Genomic DNA, 24,949 nt, shown 5'->3' with positions numbered 1-24,949 from the left:
TAATTCATGTATCTTCCCCACTTCCAACAAAACAAAACATTTGTTTCCTAGGATGCTCGAATCACATGGTCTCTATATAGCATTATGCTTGCTGTAAAACAAGTCTTAGAGAAATAACAAGTTAATAGTCAAAATCAAGAATCCACAGGTTCCTTGCACCTAGTCAAGAGACCATTTGTTTGCACATGGATTTGTCAATGATATGAGGATTCCTAAAATTTGATATCAGCTTAAGATAAGCTCAAGACAGAACCGAGTTCTGTGCATGTAATGACTGTCCTGATGGACAACAAAATGCAGAGAATCATTCGTGATGATGGGACATCTGTATAAAACAACCTTGTTAATCGTCAATTCTGATATACCATAACTTGCTTTTGCAATAATTAGCTCAAACATCGAAACACTTGGACTGGAAACTAATGGTCAAAAGCTCAGAATTAAGCTCTAAATTCTACTGCAATTCCTTAAAGCAACTAAAAAAGGCCTAAGATATGTGGCTTTCACACCCTAATCTAATCTTCTCTGGACTCTGCAGTTGACTCATATGCCACCATCAAGGTATTTCACAAAATACCCACTGCTCAGAACAAACCTTCCCCAGATCTTCTCAAATAATAGAATAACGCTTGATGGAATCACTCCCTTCTTTTTCCAAAATCAACAATATAAGATATTGACTTGCTTTAAAAATAGGATTCCTTCAGTTATTATCCAAGATGATATTGATTGAGATATGCATATCTTGGTGGGGTAAAAAGTATAATGCAAATGAACAATACTAACTGTCTGGTATATGTAAAAATGGAAAACTCTCATACCTCGTAAGACAAAACAAGAACTTGCCGTTAATGCACTAGAAAATGACCAAATAGAACCTTCCTCTCATGGCAACAAAAAGGGATCCTTCTCTGTATATGCTACTAGCTACTAACTTTAATGGTTTGAACTATAACATAATAAATGGTAGAGAAGAAATTAGATATGCCATCATAACTTCTATCCTTCTTCTATTCTAGTCCTTTGCCTCTGCCCTATTTATCAACATCAAGCTACCTCATTTTGAGGTCAAACTTACCTCGAACCTCTGTGGAAAACAGTGAAGGCTTTGATCCAAGACACAAGGATACAACAATGAACATTCTTTTTAGATTTCAATACTATTTGTCAAACAAAATTGAACTTCAAATTGCTATGAAATGGTTACTCTGCCATCAAAAACAGAGCTCTCATATTCATTAACAAGACAGTAGCATGATTGTGAGTCCCCTTTCTGGGGAAACGTCAAAGAACAACATACATATAAAAGTTGCTACTGCAATGCACTCTAGCAATAAGTAAAAAGATGATTCCTACAAGAACATATGCTATATTGTACTTACAGCGAAGCTGGGCTACATAACAGCATAATTAAGCCAGCTTAGAATATAATGCTATCAGCTAGAAACTCCCGTTTGCTAATAGGAGAACCTCAGTTCTCTCTTATAACACAAACAAAAAGCTTGAATCGATATGAGGCTATAATCCAAAACTCTAAAACGGAAAACTAGTTAGCCCTCTAAATGACATAATCAGACCACTCAGCGATGTGTGAAGTATGATCCATAGTAAAACTTGGAATCTTGTCAAGCTTGATGGGGTTCTCCCTCCCTCCTACCAATCTAGCTGGGTTCCCTACCGCAGTAGTCCTTGGAGGCACTTCCTTTAATACCACAGAACCAGCACCAATCTTTGCTCCATCACCAATCTTAATGTTCCCCAAAATACAAGTACCTGCACCAATCAAAACTCCATCACCAATCTTTGGATGCCTATCACCAGAAACCTTACCGGTTCCTCCTAATGTCACCTTATGCAAAATGGACACATTGTTTCCAATCACTGCTGTCTCTCCAACAACAACCCCAGTGGCGTGATCAAGCAATATCCCACTCCCAATCTTAGCTCCAGGATGAATATCCACAGCAAAAACCTCAGACGCCCTGTTTTGTATCAACAAGGCCAAAACTTTCCTCCCTTCTGACCATAAATTATGTGCTACCCTATGAGCTTGACATGCATGGAACCCCTTATAATTCAAAAAGCAATGCACATAACTTACACAGGCAGGGTCTCTTTCTTTAACAGCTCTCAAATCTTCTTTAACAGCTCTTATAATCCCTTGATCTTCCACAAGCACCCCCATGAAAATATCAAATAAAGTACTACTGGGAAGACTTGAATTGCTCAACTTGATTGACAAATGATTTGCTAAAGCACTTTCTAATGAATTCTGAGACAAAATCGAGCTGTAATAATAATTTGACAAGATGGGTTCTTGCTCAACATCTAACCTTGCTTCTTCCTTCATTGCCAGCCATAAAGCATCAACATCTTCTTCTCCTTCTTCTTCAAAAGGAAAATCAACAAGTTTTCTTGTGGGGATGGTCTTTGTCCGGTTCTTGTTGAAGGGCATGCTTGAAACGTGATCAGGAAAAGTGGGTCTGCAAAAATTCACATACTTGTAACGATTTTCATCAGGTTGAGACCTGTCTGGACGCTGGGAAAGTTGGGAAGGCTCTGTTGTTCTGGAGGCGTCAATACAAGCAGCCATGGATTTGGAAAGCTTGTGGGGCTGTTTGCTTGATTGGAAAATCGAAGAAGAAAAGTGTGGATGAGAGAAAGGAGGAGACTTGCTATATAAAGGGATAGGCAGAGGTCGAGGTGTCACCAGAACTTTCATGGAAAATAAGATTTTCTAGCAAACTGCCTTTGATTTAGTTAACTACAACAGAAGAGCTTAAAGAAGTGGCTGCTCCCGGGAACTTTGGTCCTGGTTCACATGACTTTATAAAGAGTTCAAGGCTGTCCTAAGGGTAGAAACGGTAATCTCTTCTTCTCTAAATATCTGTTTTTCTTTTTTACAAAGATTAAAATAAAAAAAATTAACTTTGATATCATTTTATATTAAAATTTTAAAAAAATTATCATATAAAATATTTAATGTTTTTTAATATAAAAATTAAATTTATGATATAAAAAAATAACAAATTCAATATCTAAAAAAAATCAATTTGGGACTTTAAAAAAACCTATGACCAAAAAAACAAACAAAAAGAATACTAATACTAATACTTTATCTCAAGTCAAATAAGAATATGATTATTAAAATCGATATAATAATTTAAGTCATTTATTAGAAATAATTGAATTAATATTTGATATACTGATAGCATATTTAATGTATTACATCTTCATACGATTAAATTTTAATATCTCATTAATGAAGTATTATTTTGACATAATAAGATCCCAAAATCATGAAAAATTATTTTGACTTAATAAGGTCTCAAAACCACATCAAATTTTAATATCAATTTTTATTTTTTTAAAATAATATCTTAAGATTTAGTGCATAGAAGATGAGGTACTATTTATTATTTTGACCTGATAAGGTCTTAAAACAACATTAAATTTTAATATTAATTTTTATTTCCTTTAAAAAAATATCTCAGAATTTGGTGTATAAAAGTTATATAATACTTTTACATCAAATATTTTCTCTTAATAATTTATGAAACCTAAACCACATCATCCTTATAAATTTAGACCCTTAAGAGTGGAAACTACCGCATCAAAACCCTTTTCTTTTATAAGAAAATTGAGATGGTAGGGCACCTCAATGGAGTGCCCTTGTCCCCCTTTGTACACAACAACATGATGGGAATACCATGAAGTCCACTTGATGATAACCTATTGAATGTTTCATAGTATTGCCTTTGTGTCAATTTGTGGTCCTTTTGCTAATGCTAGCTACACTCCCCACTTCTTCCTTTGATGGCAATGCTGACAATTCTCATCCTTTTCCGGGTTCGGGTCTTCCCCTAACCCACCCATTTGTTTGTCTAGAAGAACCAAAATTAGAGGTAGAGATTAGACTTGCAGAGAGGAGAAAGAAAGAGAGAACATAGCGTGCAATTGGGGGGGTTTGATGAAGGAGATGGAGACAGCACACAACTTTCTTCATTTACTTAACCCTTCAAACACACGTGCTTTTACATTTTATGGGTTTCTTATATAAGTAGATTATAGACTCTTTAACTCTAAAAAAAAAAAGAAAAAAAACCCATAAAGACCTATTAATGTAGAAATAGATAAGAATGAAATAATTTTGGGCATCTTATCATCAGGTCAAAGATAGTTTTTGTTTGAAATTGAAAGACTTGTGAATTTATTGTGTGAAATTAAGCAAAATTATAACAGACGTCATACAACTGATAACTTTTAATATTAATAAGAGAAAATATATATATAAATTATATTGGTTTTATGATCAAAGAATATGTATCAAAAAAAATTAAATATTCGGAGTTTGAATTAAATTTTATTTTATTTTTATATTTTTTTTATAATTAGGATAACCCATTGATTAAAATATTGATTTGAGAATGTGGGAATCATTTTCTTATGTCTTATCAATGGATCATTATTAAATACATTTTAATAAAGATACTTTCTTTTGGGCAAAACAAAGAGGTTGGAACTTTGATAGCAACAGTGTAACAGGGCCGTGACGTGGGCGATGACGCGTGCCCCGAAGAATACCTGTTAGAGAGAGGAAAAAGAGGACATTTGACTATGAGCTGCCGTCTGGTCACCGTGACTTCGACGCATCTTGCGCGTAAGTTTGGAAAAAAAAACCTTTTGACTGTCACAAACAACCGATTACGTCTTCCAAGTTTGAATTGGAACTCTTTAACTGCCAATCACAATGGGAGGAAGAGGCCCACGTGTGCGTGGCTGCTATGTTTTTAGCCGACATTAAACTTCTTCATGGGCTGGGTTGGGTCGGGTTGGGCCGGACCATCCCATCGTAAACTTGATTCAATTCTCAAATCTAATGTTAATTGATATTTTTTTTTTATAAACGTGATATATAATATCATTGTGGGAGAATTCATATAAATTATCATGTCACATATTATATAGATAAAAAAATACTAATTGGTATTAGATCTAAGATTTTGTCATGAACTCATAGGTCGACTTAAAAGGCATACTTACCTCATAAGGTGAAGGAAGCTATCATTGCATATATTTTGTCATTCATAAGAGAAAGGGATTCATCTTGATTTAGATTTATCATGAGTTTAGTATATTTGATAAGAAATCTCACGTTAAGTAGGTTTTGAAATCATTTGTTACGAGTTTATATTTTTAATCTAAAAAATATACATATTAAATTCAAAACGCATTTCATCTTTTATTAATATGAAATTCGTAAAATTACAATTGTTAATTTTTATTACAAATGAAGGGCTTGCGCAAATACTTTCTTTATTTGAAGAAGTAGAATTTGAATTTTGTTCTTCGAACAGAATCATACCTTGATCACCAAATCGAAATTCAACTTTCAATGATCATTTTTATTATTAAAAAATTCAACATTAAATAAGTTTTTTCTACATATAGGTAGAAATAGAATTCAAGATATATTCCTCCTCAATGGTCTATATGATGAACTTGAACATCATTTGTAGGACCCCTCCTCCATCCAATGACCCCTTTTCACCTTTTTGTTCAAACCAAGAGGTGCCTCTAGCAATTGCTAGGCAGACCCCTTCCCTTACCTATCTTATCTGGAGATGCTTGCTTTTGTTGATCGGGTCCCCCAATCCAAGCCTTTCGGCTTATAATGCTGCCCCGCACCATTGATAAGGTGCCCATCGAGTTGCCTCCTCCCTCCATATCCACCAAGCAAACTTAGTTCAGAAACGGGATTAAAACCTTAAAAGTGATATGATTACCATATTGTTTATTCATTAAGGAAAAGCAAAGCTAGAGTCATCCTATGTTTTTCTCTTGTTTTTTGGCCTTTTGGATGGCTTACCAGATACATTGGATATGATAAATCAGTTGTTCTTAGGATCTAAGCTAGTCAAAGCTAGAATCACCCTTTGTTTGCTCGATGTTTGAGCCATTAAACATGGGCATTATATATGTATATACAATTGTCCTTAAAGTAACCATTTTAAATGAGAAAGCTGGGAAGCACATTCATGGGGTTTGATATGTTACAAGTGTCCAAATTTTCAATTGCTTGATTAATGTCTTTTGCTCATGAAGGAATGAATTAATTAATGGAATTACACTATGATACTTGCAAAGTCACCAATGCAAACAAATTGGTTTATCTTTGTTTTGTTTTTTAATGGCATACCTTGCCAAATTGGATTGCCTATAAGACTACTTTATACTTTTGTAGAGAAACTGATAATTTTATTAAATAAAATTAACAATTTAATTTTTATAAAAATAAAAATTAATTATCCATATAACGTCAATTAATATGTTACGTGACAAAAATTAAAACGAAAGAAGATCACAAATTGAATTTATCCAAAGATGTATTATTTGCTTTGAATTCTCAATAGAACCAATAGAAAGAGATTGAACATATATAATTAATACGTCCAAGTCACTCATTGTTTGATTATGTGAAAATGCCATAATTGAATAATTGTTGAAACCCCCTCTCTAAAGAAAAGAACCCAAAAATAGCAGCCTTGGTAGGCCCTATGACAGGGAGATGTGGGGGAAGCACCAAAATATCAGAAGAGAAACATGCAATCAGATGGTAAACTTTAGAATAATGATGGAAGTAGAAAGAAGATTATGGTAGAAAACCTGGGGAAAGGGTTTATCCTGGCCGACAGCAAAATCCAAAGACAGTAGCCAGGCTTCACCAGATGGAACCAGTAAGAAATTTTTGGTAAAATTATGTGTAAACATCATCATGGGAATTAGTCAATGTTCATGGAGATGTTGAATGCATGCACTAGACATGTCCACCAGCCTGAAGAACTTTCCTTTCGTTTCCTTAGATGTTGAGAGGCCGTAGCCACAAAGATGAAAGAAATCTGGAAGTGGAATTTGCATGAGCCTGATGGATTTGATCCCAATTCATTTGGCATCACATGGAAGGTGAGTACAGAAGGGCCAGTACTTTTGCTTTTTATCCTGAAAATCGGTGGACAACTTGAATTTTACTGCTGAATCTATGGGTGATTATGTCCTCAAAACAACTGGCTGACCTGTCTTTAGTTGCTTAATCCACTATCTGAAATATGTTCCATCTTGTCCAAGAATTGGTCACCGAACTATTGTTATTGCAATAACCCTGTTTTATACGCTAGTGCTTGTTTCTGTAATAAGAAAAAGACTTTGTGTTGTAACAAGTCAAATAAGATGTGTTAGAGACAAATTTAGTATTGTAACAAGTAAAACAAGACGTGTTAGAGACAGAGGAAAAACACATTACCCTATTATGTATAATAGGATAATAGGTTTTCTAGATATTCATACCGTCAGCGATGCAGTTATCCCAAAAATGTGTTACTTGTTCTGAAAATATATTCGAACTTCGATGAAAACTTAAGAGAAACTTTTTATCAATTTTCATGTCAATTCAAACTCTCTAAAACATTTTATGAATGAAACTAACTCGTAAATCTTATCACTCGTCTTGAGTTACAATCATTTAGCAAAAATCAATAAAACATATTTCTGGGTTCTGACACAATAAAGATAATTCATAGAGAGGATTTAGAACCCAAAATTTACTGGCTCGAGCCAATATCCATCTCAGGGTGTCCCCAAATAGTTCACAGACAGTTAGGTCACTCCATTGTACCACTTCTCTTTCAGTTCCTTTGATTATTCTTCTTTTGATCAGGGTTTTCAAGTGTATGAAATCCATAAAATTCTGGGCCAGGCTTACACTAAACAGTGATGCACAAACTTGTTATATAAAAGCATATGAATCAAAGGTTAATAGTGCTTGATATGCACTTTTGGCATATCCAACAAGTTTCTGCAAGAGAGATTACATAAGGAACAGCCGCAGAGAAACTCTACATGACTCATTTTGATTCAGTTAATGCTAGTACAGTAAGATTTCATAAAAAAATGGTTCTTAATTCTTACAAGCCAACCGAGAAAAAGGGGAGTGAAAGCTGCTCGGAGAAGGTCCTTATTGATTTTTACAACTGAGCAGTCATCCGCTACACACTAGAACCAATGATGATTACCCTAGTAGAACTTGTTCTTGAAGGAATCCAGCACCTAGCATTGCCCTGACCATTTGATGAACATTAAGATCAAAATCTCCTAGTTAAACAGGCCAGAAGCAAATAATATGTATAGCATCAGACATGTATCATAACAAAAAGTTCCAAAGCAATTAAAAACATAGATTAACATGTCTATCACAATCAGAATGGTAATTCATGACTTAGAGTGGATGTGGGCCTCTGAAATATGTTCATCAATAGAAATTAATCTCAAGCACTTCAGGCAATTTGAGTTAATATTACCTTCTAATCAAATGCACAACATGGAGAGGATTCAACAGTAGGGCTTATGGATATAATGAGGAAACAGGTCATAGATATAAAGTATGGCATTTCAAGACTCAATTTGAGAAGGTAAATGTAAATAATGTCTCTCTTCAAATGCACTAAACAACTTTCCATGTTTTCTGGAAATAAAAACAAAGAAAGGTAACAGACTTCAGCTTCTACAATTAAAAATTCAGTACTTTTGATATTTCAATCTCTTGAAGTTCTTCAAAAAGCTTAAAGGAAGTTGCATTGAGTTGCAAAAAACACTTTTATTTACTCAAACTTCAAGGAAAGAAATAAAGCAGCTTTTAATTTAAGGGACATCTTTAGCAACTTATACAAAAGTTACCTAAGCTACATTGTGGCTTCATTTAGAGCTTGACTTCCACATCAACCCCAGCAGGAAGGTCAAGCTGCATCAAAGAATCAATTGTTTGTGCAGTTGGGTATAGAATATCTATAAGGCGCTGGTGTGTCCGGATCTCAAAGTGGAACCTTGCATCCTTGTGCACGTGTGGGGATTTAAGAACACAATAGATCCTCTTCTTGGTTGGTAACGGCACAGGACCCATGGTCTTAGCATTGGTAGTCCGTGCAGCATCCATTATCTGCTTGCAAGAGTCCTCAATCAGGGGGACCCAGTATGACCTAAGTTTAATTCTAATCTTCTGCTTAGGTGCCGTCTGTGAAAAGAAATGTGTATCAGAACTCAAATATAACTAGTAGAAAACAAGGTAAAAATATAATCGATTTAGACAAAACTAGATTCTCTAGTGTTCTTCAACCTCATCATTGTACAATTATCAGACTTCTACTGGTTCAGTCACTTGGATTTCCTATCAGTCCATTTGCAATCTTCCGATATAAACCAATTGATTCGCAAATCAACTCCATGTCTAAAGGTAAGTCTCATGTAAATTACAGTTAACTGTTCTTCAATAGAAGCAATTCAGGAGTTTGACATGCGAGAGGAGATAATTCTTTCCTAGCAGGATGGTATTACAAGGTAAAAGAGGCAGCGTCTGACAACTCCATGATTTATCTCTCTACAGTTTGACAATAAAACATGTCTAAGCAGACTTTCTGAGGATCAGCTAGATGCCAATCAGGTAAAGATTAACTAGTATATAATTACTAGCATACTTGACTATCACCATGTGCAAGGAGAGGACACTTGGTAAGGTTTTATAAGTTTCTTGTCCCTACAGCAATCGTTCTGTGAGACAAGAACAAAAAACCAGGACATCCCTAACACAGTCTGACATATGCAAAGATTTCTATAATGAAGCAATGACACATGAAAAGAAAACACCTATCATCAAACTCTCACAGAGCCATAGTAAGCTACAAAATTCAGGACAAGAATTAAATAACCTTTCGCCATCTGAGCTTCCTAGTTGCATCCACAGAATCTTATCAGAAGATAGGCAAGGTACTTCCTTTTATCAATGGTTTGAAAGATGTATTCCTAAAAGTAACATGCCTATTCCTCCAGAGGAGTGTTCAAGGGAAGCAAGAATATCACCTCAAACAAGAATGTCATACCAGGACGGATGAGTAGGTCTGATACTATTACATATAAGCTGCTCGCATACAGTATCCCATAAAATGCATAACAACATGGTGAAATCCAGAACTTACTTGAACTTTAGTGCCAAATATAATATCTCAGTTTTAAACAGCTTTTACAATCTAAAAAATAGCTCAAAAATATACCTTATCCGCTTCTGCACTAACAGATGAAGAACCGGGCACCTCTGAACCTCCAACCTGCAAGACAAAAACTTAAATTCAAAACAAAATATGGGAATTTAATATCAAACTAAGCTCACTTCTTTGGTGTTCCTGGTTTCAAAATTGACTACCAGGAATAAAGTAGGCTCATTTGAACATAAAAAGAAATTGCAAACCAACAAAGAATTATTCAAATGCACTTTCAAAAAATCAACCCCATCAAGCCAAAAGACTAATCCTTTTTCATTCGCATGATTTCTCAGCAATCAAAAGCTTAAAAAAAATTTCACAATAAGTAAGAAGAGAAAAGGAAGAAACTTTTACAAACCTCAGGTGTTTCTTCCAAAGCTTCAGGGGCAGCGAAAACCTTGGTGGGTGACAGTGAAAGTTTAAGGGTATTGTTGCTGAGCTTCAAAGGGTTGAAAGAGATTGGTGAAGAAGGAGATAAAAGATTGAACTTTGGTTTGGGTGAAGGAGAGTTTGGGATTGTTAAAGAAGGTATCAGAGTTGAAGAGACTGATGATACTGCCATTGCAAAATTGAATAATCTTTTCCTTGTTTTGCTATGGAGTAGAGAGATTTCAGAAACCTTTCTTCTGTCACTCACACCAGAGACAGAGAGTTCTATCCAAAAGTTTTCATCTTTTCCTCCTTCTGCTTTCTGATAAGAGGTTTTCTTCAGTTGGGCTCACTGGTAAGCCCAAAGCAGAGATTTTCTTCTCATCTTTGACAAAAGGGCTTTTTTATTGGGCCAAATGGAGGCCGAGGATTCTTATCATATGATGTACTATTGATAATGATACGAAATATTCAAATAAGATTTTTGTTATTAAAATTTTATTATTTTAATTTTTTAAAGTGTAAAATTTTTAATTAAAATTTTATAATTAATTTTTTAAATATTTTTTTAATTGTTTAAATTTATTTTAGAGTGAAAAAATTAACTTGATTATATATATATATATATATAAAAGAAGTAATTAATTTTAAATAAGGTTACGGTTTTATAAAGATAATAGTATAACTAACTACTTACGTATTTTTTAAAAGAAAATTAAAGTTAAAGAAAAAAAAGAGTAAATAAGGAAAGAAAAATTTAAAAATTGATATTATAAATAAAAAAGATAATTAATTTTATATAAAAAAATTAGTTGTTGAAAATAATTAAATACATATTTTACTAATTATTTTAATTTTTTTATATTTTGAATATAATTAATTATATTATTATAAAATTATGAAACATCTCCAAATTTGAGGCCTTAAACCTTTCACTTTTTTTAAAAAAAATCAAACTTATGTTATTCATCCTTGTTATGAAAACTTGAAACCCTTACTTGATTGGCTTTATCTAAAAGTCAACCCTAATTCAATTATAAACATAAATTAAAAATTCAAAACTAAAACCAATTCGACTTAATCGATTTAATCATACTCACTTTTGAATGAACCCAAAACTCGAATTAACTAAACCATCTTAATTAAATTTATTTGATTCATTTGATTAATTCGATTTTAGTTAAAAATTGCTCATCCGTAATCACGTAAACATGTTACATTTCAATGTTTCTTTCAATCTTTAAAACTTAAGATTAAAAGGCATTAATGTCCTTGGAATTTCAATTACAAACATGCAGAGGAAAGGAGAGTAGCTACTCATTTCAATAGAGAAACTATGATGACAAACCCATCATTGCTCATTTACTTACTTCCACAAAAGTCAAGGTGGGCATGTTGGTATCCTCTAGACTCTGTCCAGTACATTTGGAGAAACACAGAGTGGGCTACTCTACAAGTGCAATCAAGATCTCAAGTACATTGGTTGTCATCCTTCAACACTGGGAATGGTCTCTCTTTGTTGTATCCCATTGTCTTAAATCTTAATTTTTCAGAATAAAATGGTACCTCCATATAGTATTTTTGATAAATGATAACTTTATTTATCAAATCAAAAAGAATTAAATTCGAATCTCCTCTTCTTACGAAGAAACTTAATTCCTACGTGATGATTCATGGGAGAGAGCTATGCTTCTTGGGGTGGTTTTAGAAGACTAATCAAACCTGGTAAAAGAAAAAGAAACCGCTCATTAAAAGAGGCTGGCTTTGTAAATTGAAGAATGTTGTTTCTTTTTCAGTTTTCCAGCTAAAAGGAGCATAACTGCTGTTTTGCTTCCACAATTTCTTTTATCTAACACATCAAGAAACCACCCCCTCCATGTTCAGGAAAAGCTCTCAAACGACATAATTTTAAAAGGGTTTGCCATGCACAAAACTCTCATGAACTTCCTTGCATCAATTCTTTACATCTTCAAACTCTTACCCTTTTCTTCTCTTATTCCTTGTTCTACCATGATTACACTTCCTTTTAATGCAATTCTGATATGATTTTCTTGCTTTGAGTTACACAAAGGACTCTTTAACACACACACACACACCACCTTACGCTCCTTTTATTTATTACTCTCACCTCTTTCACACCCTTTCGACTTCATGCATTGTAACTCCTGAAAACACCAACGATCGTATAAATCCTGGAGAGTGAAGGAAAAAAACACATGGGGTTTGCTTTGTTTGTGGATTTTTTGATGCATTGGTAGTGGCAGAACGGAATCGACAGAGTTATGGGCTACAGCTGCTTTGTCTTCAGTGCTTTTGTTATGCTTCTTGTTGCTTCCTCCCATGGTGCTCGAGTTGGTTTATTTAATAACGATGTGTATCATGGGAAGAATTTTATCAGTTGGGATGACATGAAAGTGGATGAACATAACCTAGCAAGGGTGAGCTCAAGAGTTGATTATAATCAAAGTCGTGTTATCGTGGTTGATAAGAATGGTGGAGGAGATTCTGTCACGGTTCAAGGAGCAATAGATATGGTTTCTGAAGGAAATAAACATAGAGTGAAGATTTATATTCTTCCAGGAATTTACAGGTCTGCATGCATATTGCACAATTATTTATGTTTTTACACTTTTCAGAGGTCTATCTCTCTGGCTGCACTTCGATTTCAATGGATTTGACAGTTAAAACATTCATGGGATTGATTGTTCTTCTCTGTTCTGTCTCTTACAATATTTTATTTTCTGTTTAGTGATGCAAGAACCTTATGGTTGTCTGCAATTTGAGAGACGAGAATGGTAGCCGATAAACTTTGGTCATGCTTTAATCTGATAAACAATCCATGGAGTTGATTCATGTCTGTCATGCAGGGAGAAAGTAATTGTCCCAAGATGCAAGCCATACATATCATTCATCGGGAACGAAGGACAGATGTCCAACACCATAATTTCTTGGAACGATAAAGCTTCTGATAAAGATAGCAATGGCTGCAAGCTTGGAACTTACAAATCAGCATCTGTCACCATAGAATCCGATTACTTTTGTGCAACCGATATCACATTTGAGGTGATAATTAACCTTCTTGTTTGATTCATCAAAATCAGTGAATGCCAGTTGATTTCATCGCTGTAAAGTATGATCAATTTGGTTGCAGAACACAGTTGTTGCAGCTCCTGGCGAATATGGAATGCAAGCTGTGGCCCTCAGGATTTCTGGTGACAAAGCAATGTTCTACAAGGTCAAGGTTGTCGGGTCACAGGACACACTCCTGGATGAAACTGGATCGCACTACTTCTATGAGTGTCACATTCAAGGCAGTGTCGACTTCATCTTCGGTAGATCAAGATCACTCTATCAGGTAAATTACCTAAGTTTGGAGCATGATTGTCAGATTTCCTTCATAAAATACTCAGGATGGCATCTTTGAATCAGGATTGTGTGCTTCAGTCCACCGCCAAAAGGTATGGAGCGATTGCAGCTCACCACAGGGATTCACCGGATGATAATACAGGGTTTTCATTTGTAAACTGCGTAATCAGTGGAACTGGTAAAATTTACCTGGGAAGAGCTTGGGGAAACTATTCTAGAGCTATCTATTCCAACTGTTACATTGATGACATCATAACTCCGGCCGGATGGAGTGACTGGAACTACCCAGGAAGGCAAAAGTATGATCTCCATTCCAGTAAAAATTCAATGAAATTGCTTATCTAAGTTGAATGTACAGAAACCTGACACACTTCCAATTTTGCATATGCAGGACTGCAGTGTTTGGGGAATTCCAGTGCAGGGGAACAGGAGCAGATACAAGAGCCCGGGTGCCATGGTCGAAGAAACTCAGCTATCAAGAAGCAAAACCATTCCTGGACATGAAATTCATAGATGGAGAACAATGGCTGAGACTATAACCCTTTTCCATGATTCATTCCTCTCTCATCTTCATAATTCATGCCAGGCCTTCTCTCCCATACATCCACCAAAATTTTTTACCCTTTCAACAGGGTTTTACTCAAACAATCTTAATGGTGTATATTCTTTTAAATGTAACTATACCCATTACAATGAAAGACAATAGTGTTTATAGTTTCTTTCCCAAATGATCCCCAAGAAAATCAATCCAAAAGTGTTTATGTCTCAATGTCCCCAAGAACCATGTCAAAGATTTGACCCAAACTGTCCATGTACCTTCAAACAGAAAAACTCACCTCATGCATGCCATCTGAGACAAACAACAGATCAATTTACTGACAGAAAGGAAAAAATAATAAATAATTGCAAAATAATACTAATAAAAAATTCATCAAGACTTACAAATTATACTAATCTATAGATTGGATAAAGGAAGGTGCAGGTGTTAGGCAGTTGGGAAGGCTGTGGGGGTGATTGTACTGGTATGCAAGAATACAAAGTCAAGAAAACATGATTCTCATTATAAGAGAATAGAGATTTGGGTTTACAAAGATACAAGCAAAGCCCGTGACTATGAAACTGAGCGAAGAACTTACTCCATTTTAGAGGAGCTCCTGACCAAAGATCTTTCAACAAGAATCCTATGTCTAATACAAACAATTACAAACAGAAACCAATAAAAAACTAACCTGGTTACTGTACACTGACCAAGGCCACCAAGTCAAACACAAAACACAATGACTTTGCACTACGCCTGCGTCACTATTTACAAGGGGCCTTAACTAACTTAAGCTGTGGTTAGTCGACATTAGTACCAACATCCCCGTTACAAAAGAATCAGTTGCATCAAAAACTCCCCTTTGAAAACATTCTAAGTTGTCACTTCCACGAGTTCCGTAGATTTACAATCCTGCTCCATGTCATTCTCCGTCTCTAGCTTGCCTTCCTTATCATCATTGCTGTTGTTGCCATTGTTGTTTTTGTCATTACCATCCACATCATTCAGTTTATCATGAATGGTGTTTGCATCATCAGCATTTCCATCATTATCGCCATTTTCTGATGGTGGAGGCTTCTTAAAATCACTACCATCCCCCTCTTTTTCATCTTTTGATGATTGAAGCTCCTTAACACCAGAACAGTCCTGAATAGCTAATTCAGGCTTTTCCCCGTGAACAACATTGAGTGTAGTTTTGGCAGCAACAACTTCCATTGGCATTGTGCTGCCGTCAAACTTGGCATCCATGACAACAGTAGAGGACATGGAAACTTTGGTGTCCATGTCTGGGCTAATGGCAGTAGATATCAGAGAGAGCATATCAGGTCTGGCCTCAATATCAATCCAGTGGTCCCCATCCCAATCTCTGGAAATTCTTAGATCCTTTTTATGTATGCTCAGGAATAGATTTTCACCTGACACCATAAGAGTAATTATTATTTGAAGTGGGATAAGAGAAAGCATCAATCAGATCACAATAAACAAGAAGCAACTGCAACATATACTTCTCAAAACAAATATACCAGGAAAGTAAACTTGCAGATTATCATCACCACTGCTGTTGACTCCAGTTACAACTCCTTCCCACCACCCATCGCTCCACCATGCATCAACAGCAGACCCAACCTCAAGAGCAAGTGCTGTTTCAGAGCTAGGAGGAGCAGGTCGAATTGTTCGGCGGCCTGAGTATCTCATGCCAAGTTTGTCAGGCATAGCAAGCTTGAAAATTGGGATCCATTCCTACACAGTGGAGACTGCATCAGCTTTCATTTCATAGAGAAGAACAAACACATTTATGAGAAAAATATGAGACACATACAAGTCATAATTCATTTACATACAAAATATTGACAGAGCTGAGTCTGTTACATAGCAATATTTTCTCAATTCTTTCCTCCTTGAAGAATAGAGAAAACAAGAGAAACACCGAAAACAAATAGAGTCAAGATAATTTGATAGTTAAGTATAAGAGAGGGCTTATTAAAATCGAACCCAGTTTCAAACCTACATTAACTAAACTAAAGAATCAGTTTTGCAGCACTGCAAAGTGGCAGAACATTTCAAACCATCAACTTGAATCACCACTGTTTGTGATGAATATCAAATGGAAATTTTTTATTTACATACTATGCTACTTTATTGAGATCAACTGATTAGAAAGATAAAACGATATTTTAATGCCTAAAGCATACCTCAAGCTTGCCATATCCATCTTCATCCTGCACATCATTATATTTAACCTTCATCTGTTTCCTTGATACTTGCAAGACTGTACATCTGAACCAGCAGCCTCGAATGCCACTATCTTGGCACAGTAACTCTATCTTTTCATCAACCTTGAAAACTGAGCCATACCATGGTTGACACTCAACATGCTTGAGGGAAAGCAAACTCTTGCCAGACAAGGCATATTTTATTTTCTTGTATGAAGTTTCATAAGTCATCAAGTGGTTGCCAGATATCCTGTTTCCTGAATGATCTGTCACAAACCGTTGACTCTTTCTATTAGTTCTGGTCCTCTTATTTCCCAGCTTTACATTTTCACTGGGACTTAGTTCTTCCTCCCCTTCTTCATTTAGGCCATGGCTCATGGAGTCAGGCTCTGAGAACATACTGGAATTCAAACATGACAGTATTGGTTGATCAAAATAGCCGCGCAATTTACTCAAATCGAATGGCTTCACTTTATTACTTCTGAACTGCCTAGAGCACACATGCACTCTGGCTAATAAAGCATCAGGAAACACAGCTGAGCATTTCTCATAGTGCTCACGAGTTAAGACACTGGCAAGACCATCAACACACTCTGCACTAATGACCTGTGAATAAGGTGTGATAAAAACTTCTTTTGGATGAGGATTCCTTACAGGGACAACACCCTTGACTTCCTTAGTATGGTGAAACCACCTCACTTTAACCTTCTTCTGGCCTCGCTTGTCTTCATACATGTCCTCCAAGTAAGCAAGGTAGTGATTCTCTCCTTTAGCCATGACAAAGACAAAGGACTGAACCTGAGCATCAGGAAAGAAACGAAAAGGACAAACATCAGTGAACATCACAGTCAAAGAAAACACAAATGACAAAGTCACATCCAAATGTATGATGCCTGGTCCCAAGGAGAAATGATATTGCTCAATCCCTGCCTACCAATTAAAAATTTATCAAATCTGACCAAGTTTCATCATGCTATTAGAGTATGGCAAGTAGATCCATGCACGTCCTTTCATTTATAAAAGTCCAGCATCAATCTGTGCCATCTTTCTTTTTCTTTACTTGTTGATGCTTACCGCTATTGTGGTCCCATTGCGGCCAAATGCTGGGAAATGTTTGAGCTGTTTACCACATGTCCAAGCAGTGCCTGACCACACAATATCTGAACTTGGTCCATTCCAATTTCTCGAAAGATGGCTCTGTAATAAAAAAGTCAGTGCCGGGTAAACATCTAAACAAAGAATAAGGAACTGAACAAAAAGAAAATCAAGTTGATATACCATATCATCCAGTGCTTGGGCCTTCCGAGCACTAATCTCGTTCATTGCACAATCAGGAGATGCCAAAGCTAGCAGCGCTTCATGTTTTGGTGACTCTGTCATTGAAGACATTATAAAAACTGTAATTTTCAGGGATACTTTGCATGGTGGTTCCTTGGAGAAGATAGATGAATTCTAAAGATCAATGACTTTGCCTAGTTTGTTGCTTCAACCATAAATGATAGGAAGAACCAAACCGTTCAACAATAGTTCATAATGACATCTTTTTACATCCATCTAAAAGAGTAGTACCATATGTGACTCTATAAAGATTATAATTTTGTAAAAATGTGGAAGAAAAATGAAATCTAGTTACAAGCATGTGATGGGCAGTAAAGAAAAACTCATTGAAGACCTCAAATTCAACATTAAACTCTTATATAAAGGACAAGTGAAGATGCCAAGTTTAATCATTAAGCTTGGGTGATGCCTGCTAAACAGAATTGTAGATCACTTCTGAATTCTAAACTGCTTTGTTAAGAAGGTCTTATATTTAAGTACACTGTAAATGATGCATCCGTATGTGATTTACTAGTACTATATTTTAAAGCCAAGAAAATAACGGAATCTAAAGAAGAAAAGGTGAAATACATACTAGATCGATCTCCCTGCAGATGCTGCTTTGAGAGCATAGATGTAAGCCAATCCACAACCTCTCTTCTCGACCTCCATTTGAAACCAGCATGAATTGAATGCTCTGCCCCATATACCCTCACAAACTCCTCAGCAACAACATAAAACATGTGCCTAACACTCCTCTCAGTACCAATAACTGCACGGATGGATTCCCCAGCAGAATCCTTCAAGAAATAGTGAACCACACGGTTACCACGCTCCTGGGAAACAAATTCCTCCTTCCACTCGGTGAAACAATGACCATTTCCAGACATTTTCATATAAAGCACCAAGAGGAGATTTGCAATGCAGAATCTGCTTGACTACCTATTCACATAACTAAAGATTCCCAATAAAATAGGAAAAGGGTTTTAACACAAGTAAATTAGCTGCCAAAATGACAACCACCATACAATCATCCAGAAGATAGCTAGAATATGGCAACAAGTTATTACCTTTAAAAGGATCCCTCTAGCCCAAACCAAAACGTGGAATGACTCAAAAAAGAAGAAGAACTGGGTATCTCACAAAACTGACTAAAATTTACAGAAGATAAACGATTGACTATCTAAAAGATCAGAAACTCCAACTACCTAACAATGGATCCCTCAAATAAGTTACAAATGCTTGAATAGAAAATATCCAGCTGACTAGGCCACCTTCAAAATGAACAAAAAATAAGCTTTTTGCATTCAATCAAAGCTACAATTAACTGACACTAACCCCAAAGATGCCACCATGAATCTCCAGCTGAAATTTCAAAGAATTCTACCAAACAACAGAGGGGTATTAGAAAAAACTGACCAGAACTCAGTAAAAGCTGATACTTGAAGATCTGCAAGTAGATCAGAGATAAACCCAAGAAAACTGAAGTCCAAGCTTGAAAGAACCAAAAGGGACCAAGATATGGCTTTGACTGACTGAACTAAGAGAATCATTAAGCAAACCGCAAAATGGGCACTTCTCTTTAGACTTAAACTCACTATATTTAGCATCAAAACAGGATCCTTCTTGGAAAATTTCAAGTTTTTTCAAGGGTTCAAGAAAGAGGTGAAAGCTGAAGACTTTGCCTTTGTTTTGATGTGCGGAACATGAAAGAGTGGAAGAAGAGAGAGGTGACAAAAGATGCCAGGGTAAGAGGTGAAAAGTGAGAGCCAAAAAAGGACATGTTGGTGGGTAGTTTGGAAGTTGCAGAGGTTGGCATGCAGCTGCTGATGATGAGAGAATGAGAAACCTGAAATGGTAGGAGAAGAAATGTAAAATAAGAATAAATAAAATAAAATAAACAATATTTTTTATAGATTGCAAATTGAGGGCTGAGTCCATCACTCCTTTGGATAGGCCTTTTGTCCATGGGCCCTCATAACAACAGGTTTTTCTGCCATTAAAAACAATTTGGCCGAAGTGGGGTTTTCCCATTTCCTTTGTTTTCTTTTTCATTTTCTTTCTTTCTCAAAGGTTCAGATTTCAGCTTCCTACCCCTTCATCATCATTTTTATGCATGAGAATTAAGAATTAATGACTCAACATTCCTTAAATATAAACAAAGAAAAGAAATTTAGCTATGTCCAAAGCTGCCTACAGCCTTTGTGACCATAAGAAGAGTAAAAAAATGGAGAATTCAAAGTCAAATTCAAAATGATCTGTGGGTGTGAAAGGATAACTGCAATGACTTTCAATTTCCCATATTTGTTTATCTTTGTTTGCTTCCACAAAGCCACAAGCAAATGAAATCTGTGTGGAGTTTCAAAGATTCCCATGTTCTTACAAAAAGCATCTTTATTATTATTTTTTTTATTTCTTTCTCATTCCACTTGTTATGAATCCTGATGGCTTTTCTTCTCAGACTTTGCAGTGCTAGGATAGCCACTGTTTCAAGCTTCTTCTTTTTATTTCCCACTCATATATAAAACTATAATGTTTTTGGGGGTGTTTTATAGTTGAAGCAAGCGTTTTCTCCTTTCCTCTAATGTATACATTCATTCAGCATGGTCTCTCTCCAAACCCCATGAATTGTTTATCAAGGGTCAAAGATTAAGCTTAAAATACATACAAAAAACTACACCATCTTGCATAAAATAAGGAAGAAATCTGTTATTGAGTAAGTAGTTGGGGTTGTGCCTTCGGAGTGTTTCCACAAAATGAATGCCAGCATGGTGTATTGAATGGGGATCTGCTGGTCACCTACCAGCCAGGTTTGATGATTATCACATGAAAAGGCAGTGTATCCTATTATCATTATTTTTTGAGTGAACCCCAACCACAATGGAAGCTTGCAGATATCCATTAATGGAATCATTAATAGCATTTCAAAATACTTTTAGGAGTTCGAAATTTCATGTATTTTCAATATGATGACTTGGTTTCACTTAGGCTTGTTTGTCTAGACACAATGGGCTACCGACCAACCTCAACTCATATTTAAAACAGAATCCTAGTTGCAATTTAAAGCAGGATATTACCGACCACACTGTTGACATAATTATCATAATCATATCTTTATTTAACAATATAGTTTTCTCGATGTAACCCATTTTTAACCCCAAAGAAAAGACAAGCAAAGGATTATTGTTTCTATGACTTGTCACGATTTCGAGCAGTGTTGCCCGAGTTTCAAACTGGCCATTCTACATAAACTCAAACTTGTTTCTGCAATCGGCTTAGTGAGTCAATAGCTAGAGAAGATGTTTCAAGTTCCACTTATTTTCCCTTTACTTTGTGACAACCCTCCTTTACTGCTTCTTCCTCGTCAATGGCTTCCCCTCAGGCGTGTCTCTTCCTCTTTTGTTGCTGCTACTACAGCACTATCCCACTTGGAGTTGGCCACTGAATGCAGATGGCCATGGTTCAGCAATACTTGTAAGCATTCCTAGAGATGGTCAGGCAAAGACCAACCATCAAAATCGTGTTGTCCAAGGTTGGCAGTGGCGGCTGCTCCAAGGACAAAACACAAGCTGTTTCTGCAACTACATCCGTAGGAACATTTAACCATGAAAGAGTGCTATCACTGCATGATTTGTATCCCAACACGTCATCTCAGTCTTTTCACTATGTGAGAGCTTCCTTCACCACGTACAATATGGAGGTATCCTAGGCCACCTAGCCATGATGGGGATGATCAAAGCTGGATAAACAATTATAAAACTGCATACTCTGGCATGATTTACAGGTAAAGAGAGAGAGAAGATATTATTAAGTCAATTATCTATTATTAGTATCTGTGCACCTTTGTTCAACAACATTCTGATCAGTATTTTATGGGGTCTATCATCCATGGGCAGACAGGCTTGGACAAGCTATCTTCGAGAGACAGAACCAGTTAACCAAAACCTCATCCACATGACTTCATTAACTAGATGTTTTTCCTGTCATGTTGGATTCAATGATTGCATATCAGGTTAAACTGGTGTGTTGTTGTAGATGGCTACCCGTTATTTATTTCTCTTCAATTTCCTCATTATTTCATTCAATCAAAAGAAAAAGAAAAAAATAAGAATAAGAGAATCTGTACAGTTTCATACCTTAATCCTCTGTTCAGCTTATGCTTATTAATTATCAATTCTTTGTTATTCTGCTTTGCTCATTTCATGTTTATTAATTACCAATGCTTGTTTAAGCTAGTCGCGCAAGAAAAACAGCAGAAAAAAGAGGAAAAAATTTATCAGAATGTATAGTTGGAGCTAGTATTTACATTGAAAAAGGTACAAAAATAAGTATCATTTGGCCCCAAAATAGGAACTTCTAGCCAGATTACAATGCTCTCCCTCCCTCCCTTCTTCTCTTTATATGGATCAGTACAACATTTTGATAGCATCCAAAAGATAATCAAAATAGGGCTGGCTTCAAGCAACCATCAATTGTAATAACAACAAAAGAAGCAACCAACACCAGAAAATGCTCCATATGGCTTCTAAGAAGGCATTTTTACAAAATTTCACCAAGGAAGATCTACTGACTTGGATGGGATGAAACATGGACATGGAGACATTAGTTCTCATGTGCCAACATTGGGTGCTCGAGTCGATACTGGAGGGCCATGTGAATATCTCCACTGATCACATGCTGAGCATTTATCCAATTTCACACTGTTTTCCAATGTACAAAACTTGCAGGACCAAAATTTGTACTTGGTACCAATGTCTCTGGGCTTTTCTGTGCAGCAAAGCTCACATATTGGGGCTAATGGCTGCATTGGTTTGAAATCAATGACATGCATAAAAAGTAAGATACAAGAAAGGAATTTTCTTTAAACACTTCATTATTGCTGCCTGAAACACTTACCGGGTTCAATAAAGTGCATGATTCACACTCCCACATAGCAGTTATTCCTTGACTTTCAGAAGAATCATCATTAAGCTTGGGCACAGAAGAAGAGGCACTTGAACTAGAATGGGTAGGTATAAGGTTATTAGATTTACAACTTCTTTTAGGAGATTTAGGAGATCTGGCAGCACAATTGATAAAAGATCCAAGTACTGGAGCATCTGTAGTTAAATCCACAAAACTCGATTTTAAATGGTCGTTCATGGATTGAAAACTTTTATCTGGTTCAAGACTTCGTTTACCAGAGTTTCCACCCAAAGCATGTCCACTAGAAACATCTTTGACCCTCAAGCTCTCTGCTCTTTGCTCCATGTCCAAATGATCCTGCCGAGTATCAGCACTATTTTCTTCATCCCCAGCAACCTCAGAGCAATGAGAACCACACCAGATATCATCTTGCAATCTCCTTTCTGCAGCCATTGCAGCTGCTTGTATTGGACTAAGTGCATCCATAATGGTGCTGTCACCACCAAGACGTTTAGGTCCAGAAGGTAATAGAGACCCCAAGCGTGCTCTGTTTTCTGCTGCAGTTAATGCAGTTTGGCGAAGAGATGAAAGTGGAGCTTGTCGGGAAAATCCACCCAAGCGCCTCCCAGGAAGATCAAACCCCTCTCCTGTGCCAGTTATCCCTTTTGCCAGGAGCTCCTCACATTCCTGCATGGACATAACAAGGACAACTATGCAAACACATTAAAACTAGCATGCTCCCCTACTTAAATATAGATTCTCCAAATTATTTTCTTATTTATATGCAATAAACAGCAAACTGGATTAATTCGTCCTATGTCCTTAGAATATCCAAAGATGAAAATAAGGGTGTCTCTTCAGACCTTGACTAACTCCCATTTAATTGTTAAAATTCCAGAAACACAAGTAAATAAATGACAACAAGGAAAACAAAAATGAGACATCTCATGAATATACACTGCAGATCAGTATAAAGCTTGCAAGAAGACATTTCATACAAAGAGAATACTATGCATTGTAGATGGATTGAAACTGATATAGAGCTCAAATGCATTTTAACCAACAACCAAATATCAATTGCCATTCAAACAGCTTTCCTGTTTCCAAATTGATTACACGCAATTACGCATATCCATACAAGCAGATATCTTAAGAAGTCCCCAAAACACCTAAGGTCACTTTCTTGATGATTTGATCCTCACAGGCCAGAGATTCAGATAACCCCCATCTCTCAAATTAGAGCCTTTATTGGTTTAACACAATAGCACAAACTCAAACAAGGCTAGCATGAAAAGAACTACCATGCTGAAAATTAGTATAAATGTAGAAATGAACCATCCATGAAACAGCATTTGGCATTGGAAAAATGATGATTAAGGACTATCTAAAAGAACGAAATGGACCTTTCTAAGTTCATCCCAAAGCTTGTAAAAACTAGCATTATGAGGACCATGGGCATTGTGGCAAAGCTCATGAAGCATTGTATCAAGAACTTGATCAAAGGGATAAAAATCCCAATCCCGGTTAGGTCTCCGCAGCCTTAACTTCACGTGCACTCCACCTCCCACATTCAACCCTAACAGAGCCGGATTATTCGGGCTAAAAATCCCATAAAAAAAAAATCATATTCAGCAAAATTTAAAAGAAAAAAAAAAAAGAGCTCCCTTTCTCTAAAAAAATAGGAAGATACAAAATTTACCAGAATTCTGAGAGGAGCTTGACTCTCCATTTGTGCTTACGCATAATGGGTTGAACCTGTTTGGCGATTTTCTCCAAGATCTTTTTGGCTTCTTCTTCTCCTGGTTTCCTTTTCAATGCTTTGATTTCCCAAACCTTGTGTAAATCCCCCAAGTTCATTTTCCTTTTCACCTAATCTTGGGCTAAATCAGAACCTTAATTTCAATAAAAACCCTTGATTTCTCAAAAAGGTAAGAACTTTGGGGAAGAATGTGGGTTTTTTTGTTTATTTTTGTTTTTGTGCTTACAGGTGGCGGGATTTTGAATCGTTATTACCAGCCTGGAAAGAAAAGGCTCTGTTTGGGATGCAGGGATATGACTTGTTTGGCTGCATGAGTGAATTAATTAAGTATTCCTTTTTTTAAATATGGGAAATTTGATTATTTTGGGTGAAAAAATTCAACTTTATTTTTAATTAT

General features: G+C 36.1%; 5 protein-coding genes and 1 long non-coding RNA gene across 7 annotated transcripts; 2 read left to right on the top strand and 4 right to left on the bottom strand.

Moving 5' to 3' along the window:
- Window positions 1,190-2,810, bottom strand: LOC18593316 (serine acetyltransferase 1, chloroplastic). Its single transcript, XM_007020486.2, has one exon. It carries the CDS (start codon window positions 2,720-2,722, stop codon window positions 1,559-1,561), a length of 1,164 nt encoding a protein of 387 aa, XP_007020548.2. The 5' UTR covers window positions 2,723-2,810; the 3' UTR covers window positions 1,190-1,558.
- LOC108662878 lies at window positions 6,582-7,213 on the top strand. The gene is made up of 2 exons (XR_001928733.1): window positions 6,582-6,737; window positions 6,864-7,213. It is a non-coding gene; the product is annotated as an uncharacterized LOC108662878 (long non-coding RNA).
- On the bottom strand, window positions 7,756-10,774 carry LOC18593314 (30S ribosomal protein S10, chloroplastic). The gene is made up of 4 exons (XM_007020483.2): window positions 10,444-10,774; window positions 10,098-10,151; window positions 8,731-9,064; window positions 7,756-8,114 (listed from the first exon to the last, which is right to left on the bottom strand). The coding sequence occupies exons 1-3, from the start codon at window positions 10,645-10,647 to the stop codon at window positions 8,753-8,755; spliced, it is 570 nt and encodes a 189-aa protein (XP_007020545.2). The 5' UTR covers window positions 10,648-10,774; the 3' UTR covers window positions 7,756-8,114; window positions 8,731-8,752.
- On the top strand, window positions 12,737-14,454 carry LOC18593313 (pectinesterase QRT1). Its single transcript, XM_018124147.1, has 5 exons — window positions 12,737-13,044; window positions 13,286-13,517; window positions 13,606-13,809; window positions 13,884-14,119; window positions 14,212-14,454. The coding sequence occupies exons 1-5, from the start codon at window positions 12,737-12,739 to the stop codon at window positions 14,357-14,359; spliced, it is 1,128 nt and encodes a 375-aa protein (XP_017979636.1). The 3' UTR covers window positions 14,360-14,454.
- Window positions 14,858-19,764, bottom strand: LOC18593312. Its single transcript, XM_018125108.1, has 6 exons — window positions 18,484-19,764; window positions 17,850-17,944; window positions 17,646-17,768; window positions 16,551-17,369; window positions 15,882-16,098; window positions 14,858-15,773 (listed from the first exon to the last, which is right to left on the bottom strand). The coding sequence occupies exons 1-6, from the start codon at window positions 18,782-18,784 to the stop codon at window positions 15,232-15,234; spliced, it is 2,097 nt and encodes a 698-aa protein (XP_017980597.1). The 5' UTR covers window positions 18,785-19,764; the 3' UTR covers window positions 14,858-15,231.
- On the bottom strand, window positions 22,148-24,854 carry LOC18593311 (DNA-dependent metalloprotease WSS1). Of its 2 annotated transcripts, XM_018125267.1 has the most exons (5): window positions 24,493-24,854; window positions 24,197-24,392; window positions 23,069-23,480; window positions 22,785-22,987; window positions 22,148-22,689 (listed from the first exon to the last, which is right to left on the bottom strand). In XM_018125267.1, exons 1-5 carry the CDS (start codon window positions 24,648-24,650, stop codon window positions 22,498-22,500), a joined length of 1,161 nt encoding a protein of 386 aa, XP_017980756.1. In that variant the 5' UTR covers window positions 24,651-24,854; the 3' UTR covers window positions 22,148-22,497. The 2 variants fall into 2 exon arrangements, with proteins under 2 accessions (XP_017980756.1, XP_007020541.2); XM_007020479.2 differs by having other exon boundaries at window positions 22,785-23,480.

Source organism: Theobroma cacao, chromosome 7, assembly GCF_000208745.1.
Source record: "Theobroma cacao cultivar B97-61/B2 chromosome 7, Criollo_cocoa_genome_V2, whole genome shotgun sequence".
Lineage (NCBI taxonomy): Eukaryota > Viridiplantae > Streptophyta > Magnoliopsida > Malvales > Malvaceae > Theobroma > Theobroma cacao.
Note: the sequence above shows the minus strand (reverse complement) of the source record. Positions and strands in the feature narration are given on the sequence as shown.

What these genes read in the sequence shown, in the direction of transcription:
- LOC18593316 (XM_007020486.2), bottom strand. Translation starts at nt 2,722, where the DNA reads ATGAAAGTTCTGGTGACACCTCGACCTCTGCCTATCCCTTTATATAGC.
- LOC18593314 (XM_007020483.2), bottom strand. Translation starts at nt 10,647, where the DNA reads ATGGCAGTATCATCAGTCTCTTCAACTCTGATACCTTCTTTAACAATC. An exon ending in CTTTGGAAGAAACACCTGAG is followed by an intron (nt 10,152 to 10,443) that starts GTTTGTAAAAGT and finishes TTTGTCTTGCAG; the next exon opens with GTTGGAGGTTCAGAGGTGCC. An exon ending in TTAGTGCAGAAGCGGATAAG is followed by an intron (nt 9,065 to 10,097) that starts GTATATTTTTGA and finishes TTCTTTTCACAG; the next exon opens with ACGGCACCTAAGCAGAAGAT.
- LOC18593313 (XM_018124147.1), top strand. Translation starts at nt 12,737, where the DNA reads ATGGGCTACAGCTGCTTTGTCTTCAGTGCTTTTGTTATGCTTCTTGTT. An exon ending in GATCAAGATCACTCTATCAG is followed by an intron (nt 13,810 to 13,883) that starts GTAAATTACCTA and finishes TCTTTGAATCAG; the next exon opens with GATTGTGTGCTTCAGTCCAC. An exon ending in AACTACCCAGGAAGGCAAAA is followed by an intron (nt 14,120 to 14,211) that starts GTATGATCTCCA and finishes TTGCATATGCAG; the next exon opens with GACTGCAGTGTTTGGGGAAT.
- LOC18593312 (XM_018125108.1), bottom strand. Translation starts at nt 18,784, where the DNA reads ATGAAAATGTCTGGAAATGGTCATTGTTTCACCGAGTGGAAGGAGGAA. An exon ending in TCTGCAGGGAGATCGATCTA is followed by an intron (nt 17,945 to 18,483) that starts GTATGTATTTCA and finishes CTTCAATGACAG; the next exon opens with AGTCACCAAAACATGAAGCG. An exon ending in CCCAAGCACTGGATGATATG is followed by an intron (nt 17,769 to 17,849) that starts GTATATCAACTT and finishes TTTTTATTACAG; the next exon opens with AGCCATCTTTCGAGAAATTG.
- LOC18593311 (XM_007020479.2), bottom strand. Translation starts at nt 24,650, where the DNA reads ATGAACTTGGGGGATTTACACAAGGTTTGGGAAATCAAAGCATTGAAA. An exon ending in TTTGGGATGAACTTAGAAAG is followed by an intron (nt 23,481 to 24,196) that starts GTCCATTTCGTT and finishes ATGTCCATGCAG; the next exon opens with GAATGTGAGGAGCTCCTGGC. An exon ending in CATGCACTTTATTGAACCCG is followed by an intron (nt 22,690 to 22,784) that starts GTAAGTGTTTCA and finishes AAACCAATGCAG; the next exon opens with CCATTAGCCCCAATATGTGA.